The 9,994-nt window shown below is 48.1% G+C and overlaps 1 protein-coding gene across 4 annotated transcripts in view; it reads right to left on the reverse strand.

The window, feature by feature from the left end:
* Window positions 1-6,631, reverse strand: part of ppfia1 (PTPRF interacting protein alpha 1) — a 238,553-nt gene extending 231,922 nt beyond the window's left edge. For all 4 annotated transcript variants that reach the window (XM_043705335.2, XM_087996243.1, XM_043705334.2 and 1 more), the window contains exon 1: window positions 6,146-6,631. In XM_043705335.2, coding sequence (XP_043561270.2) covers window positions 6,146-6,388 — 243 coding nt within the window. In that variant the 5' untranslated portion in view covers window positions 6,389-6,631. The remainder of the gene's footprint in view (window positions 1-6,145) is intronic.
* Window positions 6,632-9,994: the final 3,363 nt, after the last annotated feature.

Below are 9,994 nucleotides of genomic sequence, written 5' to 3' on the forward strand. Positions count from 1 at the left end.
GAGTGATATGGGTTGAAAAATGTGGTGCTGGAAAAACACAGCAGGCCAGGCAGCATCCGAGGAGCAGGAGAATTGACGTTTCAGGCATAAGCCCTTTTCAGGATTCCTGAAGAAGGGCTTATGTCTGAAACGTCGATTCTCCTGCTCCTCGGATGCTGCCTGACCTGCTGTGTTTTTCCAGCACCACATTTTTCAACTCTGATCTCCAGCATCTGCAGTCCTCACTTTCTCTTAGAGTGATATGGGCCAAGTGCTGGCAAACAGGACTAGATTAGGTCGGGGTACCTGGTTGACCGGAGGGTCTGTTTCTGTGCTGTACATTCTCTATGACTCCATGACTGCGTTAAGGAATGTTATCTTCACAAGCAATACATACCCAAAATGTTTAGCATTGGCACAAAGCTTAAGTTTCTCTGCAAAAGTAAATCCAGGTCCAATTCGTCAACCTGATAGTAGTCCAGTTGCTTCATAAATATGAATGTACTAAATGCATAACAGCAGTTTCTCACATTACCATTTAAAAGCAAAAGGACATTAGCATTGTATTATAACAGCAGTGGCATACTGAACATTTCAGACTGTAGATATTAATATATGCTGCACAATTCTGTTTCATAGAACAGGTTGCGTACGTCAGGGTTCAAGTCCCACCTGCTAAAGAGGTATTAAAGAACATCTGAGCAGGTTGATTGGAAAATACTTATCTTTTTTAATGACAAAAAATTGCCAGTAGGGAATTGTTCATTGTTATCCTATATGTTGTCATTTTAATATGCTTTGTATAGCATGTACGAAAAATGCATTCATTGTCAACAGTAAATTAAATGAAGCTTCTGATGTGTGAATATTCCACCAAGAGGATAAATCACTCCAGGATAAACTATGTAGAATAAACTCGACCAGAGGATGCATATATTTTGCCTGTAGATAAATAGCAACTTTTTTAAAGTATTCAATCCTAACTGATGTATTAAATTCATTTGTCACACTGTTAAGCAGAGATTACACTACACAGTAATATGAAAAAGTTAACTTCCAATTTTAATGACAATGCCGAGAGCAGTTTATCTAGATGCAGTAAATGCAAGAGCATGCAGCTTTAAAGGCTTCTGGCACTCAAAACACCTTAATTTATGCATAACCAACAGAAATTCAACATAAACCTCAGCTACATCACAACCAAACATTGTATAATACATGCCAGAGACTGGTACTTAATGCAAAACAGGCATTTTGCATCACCAATAAGTACTGCATTGTTTCTGGGTAATACATAGTTCATTCGATTTACTGAGAAGTAAACCAGCAGGTCCAAAACTGTAACTGTATGTTAACAATAACTACCACTGATGAAAAGTGTGACAAAACCTTAGGATACACAATCGTTGCATGACTGACAAAGACATACATTTATAAAGGATCATACAGCTACACAAAAACTTTATCAACTTTATCAAAAGAAGAGTCTCTTTTTGAAACCTTGCCTTGATTTTCACTTCATTGAGCATTTTTGCTGTAGATTTACATAAGGTATTCAATCCTTATTTGCCATGTATATTATTAGCTTTATCACTGCTCAAAAGATTGGAACGTTTAGTGGATGGTTAGACTGAATAAAGAGATGTAATAGATTGTTCAGATTTGCAAGTGTTAATTATAGTCCATTAATGTAGTAAATTGAACCAGGCAAAATGGAATACCAAGCAGCAACAGAGCTTAAGATGTCAATGTCACTGTGTTCAGAGGCAGAGAACATCGACCGAAAGAGAAAAGAGAATGCACGCCAGTATGTAAGTTACAGTACTGAAAAATGTGTTGCTGGAAAAGCGCAGCAGGTCAGGCAGCATCCAAGGAGCAGGAGAATCGACGTTTCGAGCATAAGCCCTTCTTCATGACCTGCTGCGCTTTTCCAGCAACACATTTTTCAGCTCTGATCTCCAGCATCTGCAGTCCTCAATTTCTCCTCCCTGTAAGTTACAGTAGCAGAGCGGACATAGCCATGATGACTTGTTTTGCACTTTAAACAGTTTATGGCAAGGGCAGAGTTTTAGATAAACAATGCAAGCAAAATATGGAAGACCAGCGAGCTGCACAGGAAGTAGTAAAGCTATTGATAAAGGTTCAGAGGCAGTCATAATATGCTTGATGCAAGCATTGATACTGAAAGAAAAGTAGGTGATATGCAACAAACCATCTGGTTTGGTCACAAAAAGCAACTGGTGAGAAATATGAAATCAGCAGCTCGTATGCCAAATCTACAGTAAAGTCTGAACAGGACATCTTTGGTTGCATTAATAAAAGTGTAAAAAATTCTTGCCTATCACAACTTAACGTTGAACAAGCAATCAGGCAGCACACTCATGTGCATAGAGTCAAAGGTGGTAGTGGAAATGTATAAATGAACGTGATCAATACACAAATGGGAACAAATCCGAATAGCAGCATTTGACAAGGAAACAGTTGTGTCAAATGGTAAAAAAAAAGTTACAGGGATCAGAAAAAGCCAGCCTGGTTATGTTGTGACAGGTAGAAATGATGCCATGCAAGCGAAATTGCAGAGAATAACCACAAAAGAAGTCAAAGATAAAGATTAAGTGATTAATTTGCGATGGAGTCATGGGGAACCAGGACGAAGGGTGCATGATTTGCAGTCACAGGAGTAAAATCAGTCCAGATTTTCATTCAATGTACAGCATGGGCAGCGAACATCATGGTACTATTGTGAACCTTTTACTTCTATATTGATCAAGTCTTTATTTAGCTCTGTATATTTTTAACTTGCCTCTGGCAGCCCAGAAAAAAGGTCCAACTACTTAGAAAAAATAAACATTACATCCAAATTTTGGAAAAAAAACACAAAATCTGCGTACACAAATATTTTAGCTTTTAGAAGTGAAATCTATCAACACTGAAGACGATGATGTCATTTCATTATCAACTGGGTAAAACATTTCGACACCAAAATAAGTCCGAACACTTCCTAAGTGTGTTAATTCAATTGCATAGCCTATGCTTGCAAGTGGCTAAATCTGGTACTTAAACCAGCTGATTATAAAACACTAACAACATTAAACTGCATTTTTTCAAGGTTACAAACTTACAAAATTTCTAACTGCTCAGAGATTGTAAAAATATTTCACACAAGTAATATTTATTTGGATGTGAAGAAGCAACAGATCCCATAATCAAAACTGCATAGATTTCGAAACAGAGAAAAAGAATGGATCTTTAATACAATAATCCTCAAGATAGAATTCCAGCTAACAACCAGCAATCAAGAGTCAAAATGTGGCAATTCTTCAGATTGCTTTTTTTTTGTTTCTTTACTGCAGAGATATATTACTTATGTGCTGAAAAACCTGAAGGCATAAACCACATTTGTTTGTTTAAAATTCTTCTGACCAAGCAGCAATAAATTGCAAATAAATTTGGTCACAGCCTCAATATAACCTATTGTATATTGAATAGTAAAAACACAATAAAAGTAAATGCTCTGTATTACCGTTTGATACAACTCTGCATTATCATTTGTTTCGGGCAAATCACTACCTATCTACAGGGATGGAAAACAGTCAGTTGTGTCGAGAGAGTAGTTCGTCCAACATTTCCTGTGCTGATCTATTTAAAACCAAAGTTGCTTTTGTTCAACAAGCCTAACAATAGAAGTTATAACTGTAACATACATATGATGCCAATTCAGTTGTGCTGACGATATAACAAATGACTACACTAATCAAATACAAAAACACATTTATTACAATTAAAACTGAAACACTTGTGAATATTCGAGAAGAATGTGTTATTTTAAGATTTGGAAAAGATTTGTGTGGTATAGAAGTTTTATTCAGCATATAAATTTAACTCATTCCAATCCATTGCAAATGCCTTTCCAATCAGTTTACATGATCACAATGACAATCTACATCATATGTAACCTGTTCAATCCAAATAATATTTTAACAATATCATTAGTAATATCATAGTATAATAAATGAAAACATCCAAAATATGCGAACATTTTATCAAAATGCTGGGAACACTCCTCAATCTGATTAAGTAAGTACATGGTCGGCAACTCTAGACGACAGCACTGAAATGTCAGATCACCAAACCTTCCTTGGAGGTAGGGAGTACTGAATTCATCAACAATGCATCTTATTAATAAACAACTTCCCTAAAAATTTAAAGGTGAGCTATAACTTTATCCGTATCACCAGGAAGCAAGCATGCCATGTTACACTCAATATCTGCCAGAGTCACATCTCACATAAGAGAACAAAGTGGGAGGAACGCGGACTTTTGGACCACAGTGTGGACCATCAAAATGATCTGCTACCAGCAGAGACCAAGTTCACCACTTGAAGGATTTGGACAAGTTTAAGAAAAAAAAACACAATTTTGTTTTATAAAAGGAAAGCTATCAGCTTCTTGTCTCTGCAGCTTGGTGGTAAGTAAAGTAACAGAAGGACAGACAGAGGGACAATGGGAATGTGATGACCTGAGGGGAGACAGGGGTAGGAGACAAGAGTTGAGGTGACATATGGTGGTCTTGGCTGAGTGTAGGGGGTGGTGTTGATTAGAGACTGGCTGAGAGTGTATGGGAGGGCTGAAACCTACTTAATGAGTGGGGCGAATAATGGAACTGAGATTTGGGGGGTGGGGGGGTGATGGAACCTGGTCGGGTGGGGGGGGGGGGGGGGAGTGATGGAACCTGGTCGAGGGGCGGGTGGGTGGTTGGGTGATGGAACCTGGTCGAGGGGCGGGTGGGTGGTTGGGTGATGGAACCTGGTCGAGGGGCGGGCGGGCGGGTGATGGAACCTGGTCGAGGGGCGGGCGGGTGATGGAACCTGGTCGAGGGGCGGGTGGGTGGTTGGGTGATGGAACCTGGTCGAGGGGCGGGCGGGCGGGTGATGGAACCTGGTCGAGGGGCGGGCGGGCGGTTGGGTGATGGAACCTGGTCGAGGGGCGGGCGGGCGGGTGATGGAACCTGGTCGAGGGGCGGGCGGGCGGGTGATGGAACCTGGTCGAGGGGCGGGCGGGCGGGTGATGGAACCTGGTCGAGGGGCGGGCGGGCGGGTGATGGAACCTGGTCGAGGGGCGGGCGGGCGGGTGATGGAACCTGGTCGAGGGGCGGGCGGGCGGGTGAAGGAACCTGGTCGAGGGGCGGGCGGGCGGGTGAAGGAACCTGGTCGAGGGGCGGGCGGGTGGGTGATGGAACCTGGTCGAGGGGCGGGTGGGTGATGGAACCTGGTCGAGGGGCGGGCGGGCGGGTGATGGAACCTGGTCGAGGGGCAGGCGGGCGGGTGATGGAACCTGGTCGAGGGGCGGGCGGGCGGGTGATGGAACCTGGTCGAGGGGCGGGTGGGCGGGTGATGGAACCTGGTCGAGGGGCGGGTGGGCGGGTGATGGAACCTGGTCGAGGGGCGGGTGGGCGGGTGATGGAACCTGGTCGAGGGGCGGGCGGGCGGGTGATGGAACCTGGTCGAGGGGCGGGCGGGCGGGTGATGGAACCTGGTCGAGGGGCGGGTGGGCGGGTGATGGAACCTGGTCGAGGGGCGGGCGGGCGGGTGATGGAACCTGGTCGAGGGGCGGGTGGGTGGGTGATGGCACCTGGTCGAGGGGCGGGTGGGTGGGCGGGTGGGTGATGGAACCTGGTCGAGGGGCGGGCGGGTGGGTGATGGAACCTGGTCGAGGGGCGGGCGGGCGGGTGGGTGATGGAACCTGGTCGAGGGGCGGGCGGGCGGGTGATGGAACCTGGTCGAGGGGCGGGCGGGCGGGTGGGTGATGGAACCTGGTCGAGGGGCGGGCGGGCGGGTGATGGAACCTGGTCGAGGGGCGGGCGGGCGGGTGATGGAACCTGGTCGAGGGGCGGGCGGGCGGGTGATGGAACCTGGTCGAGGGGCGGGCGGGCGGGTGATGGAACCTGGTCGAGGGGCGGGCGGGTGGGTGATGGAACCTGGTCGAGGGGCGGGCGGGTGGGTGATGGAACCTGGTCGAGGGGCGGGCGGGTGGGTGATGGAACCTGGTCGAGGGGCGGGCGGGTGGGTGGTGGAACCTGGTCGAGGGGCGGGGGGAGGTCGGGGTGGGGATGGGGATGGGGTTCTGGTTGTACCTGGCCGGTGCCCCCACCCCCCTTGCCCCGTACCTGAGGTAAGGCGGTGTTGAGCTGCCTCTGTAGCGAGTCCCTTTCATGGAAGGCCTCCTGCATCTTGGCCTGACACAGGGCCAGCGCCTCCTGGCTCTCCCGGAGGCTCTCCAGCAGCTTGTCCCTCTCATCCAGCATGTTCACCATCAGCTGCTCGAAGTTGGCCTCGGTGTCGGTGCCGCACTGTGAAGCCCGGGGGCTCAGCGTGTCCTCGCTGATGGTCGGCATCACCTCGCACATCATGGTGGGCCGGGGCCGGGGCCGGGGTCGGGGCCGGGGCCGGGCTCCGAGGGGAGGCCTACTCTCTGCACCCCCGCTCGCTGCCTGGGCCGAGGGGGACGCTGACACCGGCTCGGGGAACAACAGCGGCCTGAGAGCAGCGGCAGGCCGGCACCCAGGCTCCGCGCCACCGGATCCTCAGTAATCGGTAAATGTACAGCCCCCGGGCCCGGAACGCTCGCACCCACCGCCCCGCCCCGCCCCGGCCCGGCCCGGCCCGCCGTGTCCCTCTCCGGTCCCGGTCCCTGTCCCTGTCCCTGTCCCGGGCCCGGCTCCCTCACATCTCCCGCTTTCTCCCTGCACCGCGTCCGCGACCCCGACAAAATGTCCGCGCACGCCCCCGCGACCAGCTGCGTGCGTGCCTGCGTGCGCACCGCCGCTCCACACACACCCACCCGCCTGGAGCGCGCACGCGTCGTGCAACCCCATCACACACAGACCTGTCCCCGTGCAGCCAACCGCGGCCCCGCCCACACACCTGACCCCGCCCGCGCACCGCGGTTCCTGCCCCGCCCACATCCCCTGACCCTGACCCCGCCCCTGCCCCGCCCACACCCCCTGACCTTGACCCCGCCCCACGGTTCCGGCCCCGCCCACGTCCCAGGCACTGCACCGCGCCTCCGGCCCTGCCCATACACCTAGCCCCGCCCCACTCTTGGCCGTCCCTCCCTCAGCAGCAGAAGGCCGTTCAGCCCATCGTGCTCTCACCAGCTCTCTAAGCTTTATGATTTTTTTTACCATTCTCTTGCACATTATTTCTATTTCAATAGTCACGTATATAATAAATAAGTAATGTTGCTATTACCCCATAGAGCTGCCCTCTCATTGTAGAGAGAGCTGTGGTGGTTTAACCTGAGGGCCACCATGAGATGGTGCAGAGAAAGTTTACGAGCATGTTGCCTGGTATGGAAAGTGCTAGCTATGAAAAGAGGTTGAGTACGTTAGGATTGTTTTCATTAGAAACAAGGAGATTGAGGGGGGACCTGACTGAGATCTACAAAATCACGAAGGGTATAGACAGGGTGGATAGAGACAAGCTTTTTCCCAGGGTGAAGGATTCAATAAAGAGAGGTCATGCTTTCAAGGTGAGAGGTGGAAAGTTTAAAGGGGATACATGTGACAAGTACTTCACACAGAGGGTGGTGGGTGTCTGGAACACATTGCCAGCAGATTCATTTAAGATGCATCTGGACAGATGCATGAGTAGGTGGGGAGCAGAGAGGTACAAATGCTTAGGAATTGGGCGACAGGTTTAGACAGTAGATTTGGATCGGCTCAGGCTTAGAGGGCCGAAGAGACTGTTCCTGGGCTGTAAATTTTCTTTGTTCTTTGTTCTTCTTTGTTCATTCTTCATGCTCCTCATGATTGGCAGTCCCTCACTGACAAGGATGGTTGTCCACTTAGACACATCCACGTCACTGGTCATGAGTTCTCTGGATCCTTGTGAGACTGATGAGTTTTGTATGCCTTGACATCACAACTGCACATCTAAATACTTCTTTAATGTTACAAGGATTTCTCCGTCTACCACACTTACAGGCAGTAAGATCCAGATTCACTTCAACCTCTCATTGAAAATGTTTTTTCTCACATCGCCTCTAAACTATCTGCCCCCTCATGGAGTAACATTTCTTCCTGTCTACGCTATCTATGCCCCTCATAATTTTACACATCTCAATCAAGTCCCTGCTCAAACTTTTCTGCTCTAAGGAGAACAACCCCAGAGTGTCCAATTTGAATTGAATTGAATTTATTGTCACATGTACCGAGGCACAATGAAAATCTTTGACTTGTGAGCAATCCAGGCAGATCAGGTAATTAAGTCGCATAGATAGTAAATAATAGGTAAACAGCGGCAAAAACAAAAACAGAGGTACAGGCAAATGTTAAGAGTTTGTGAGTCCATTCAGTGTTCTAACAACAGTAGGGTAGAAACTGTTGCAAAACCAGCTGGTGATGAAGGAGCAGCGCTCCGAAAGCTAGTGCTTCCAATTAAACCTGTTGGACTATAATCTGGTGTTGTGTGATTTTTGACTTTGTTCACCCTAGTCCAACACTGGCAATTGCAAATGAAACAGCTTGAATTAGAGGTGAGAGATAAGGAAAGGGCAGCAGAAATTAAACACTTTGAGTTACGATTAAAAGCCGAAGAGAGGGAAAAAGAGAGAGCAGAGGAAGACAAAGAGATAGCTTTTGAACTTTAAAAACTGGCACTTAGAAAGGAAAGTAAGCTTAAAGGCTGGAGATAAAGGCTGAGGGTGGGCTTAGTGAGGAAGGGAGTGAGAATGAGCAAGCCCCTGGTAGTCAGAAGCCGAGTGAATTTAAGTCTGTTCAAGCATTGCCTAAATTTGATGAGAATGATGTGGAAGCCTTTTTAATCTCATTTGAAGAGGTGACTAAACAAATGCAGTGGCCAGTGGCAATGTGGGTTTTGTTGATCCAAACCAAACTTGTCGGTAGGGCGAGTGAGGTATTCGCATCACTGTCAGAGGAGGTATCTGGGGAGTATGAGGAGGTGAAAAAAGCCATTTTAAGTGCATATGAGCTTGTACCAGAAGCCTATAGACAACATTTCAGGAATGTTGTGGTTCTGTTCGCCGAGCTGGGAATTTGTCTTGCAAACGTTTTGTCCCCTGTCTAGGTGACATCCTCAGTGCTTGGGAGCCTCCTGTGAAGCGCTTCTGTGATGTTTCCTCCGGCATTTATAGTGGCCTGTCTCTGCCGCTTCCGGTTGTCAGTTCCAGCTGTCCACTGTAGTGGCCGGTATATTGGGTCCAGGTCGATGTGTTTGTTGATAGAATCTGTGGATGAGTGCCATGCCTCTAGGAATTCCCTGGCTGTTCTCTGTTTGGCTTGTCCTATAATGGTAGTGTTGTCCCAGTCGAATTCATGTTGCTTGTCATCTGCATGTGTGGCTACTAAGGATAGCTGGTCGTGCCGTTTTGTGGCAGATAATTTTCACTGTAATAAATTGCAAAGCTATGGTCTGGGCTACTTGCTTAAGAATGTTTTGAGTGGTCTGGCCTAGTCCATAACACCAGGTAATGCCTTGGTAAATCTCTCTATACACTCTTCAGTGCTATCACATCCTTCCTCCAAATTAGACTAGATTACTTACAGTGTGGAAACAGGCCCTTCGGCCCAAAATGTCCACACCGACCCGCCGAAGCGCACCCACCCAGACCCATTCCCCTACATTTACCCCTTCACCTAACATTATGGGCAATTTAGCATGGCCAATTCACCTAACCTACACATTTTCTGGACTGTGGGACGAAACTGGAGCACCCGGAGGAAACCCACACAGACACAGGGAGAATGTGTAAACTCCACACAGACAGTTGCCTGAGGTGGGAATTGAACCCGGGTCCCTAGCGCTGTGAGGCAGCAGTGCTAACCACTGTGCCACTGTGCCGCCCACAAATTAGTTTCTTCTTAACAAGATAATCCCAGTCAGTACAGGAACTGAATCCAGGCTGTTGGCATCTCCATCAGAAACCAACGAATCAGCCAAATGAGCTAACCGACTATCTAATTTGAGAGCAGCCCGATGGGACCATGGCAAACAAT

The sequence above is a fragment of the Chiloscyllium plagiosum genome, unplaced genomic scaffold, assembly GCF_037043375.1.
Source record: "Chiloscyllium plagiosum isolate Xiang-an unplaced genomic scaffold, Cpla_swu_hap1 HiC_scaffold_18, whole genome shotgun sequence".
Lineage (NCBI taxonomy): Eukaryota > Metazoa > Chordata > Chondrichthyes > Orectolobiformes > Hemiscylliidae > Chiloscyllium > Chiloscyllium plagiosum.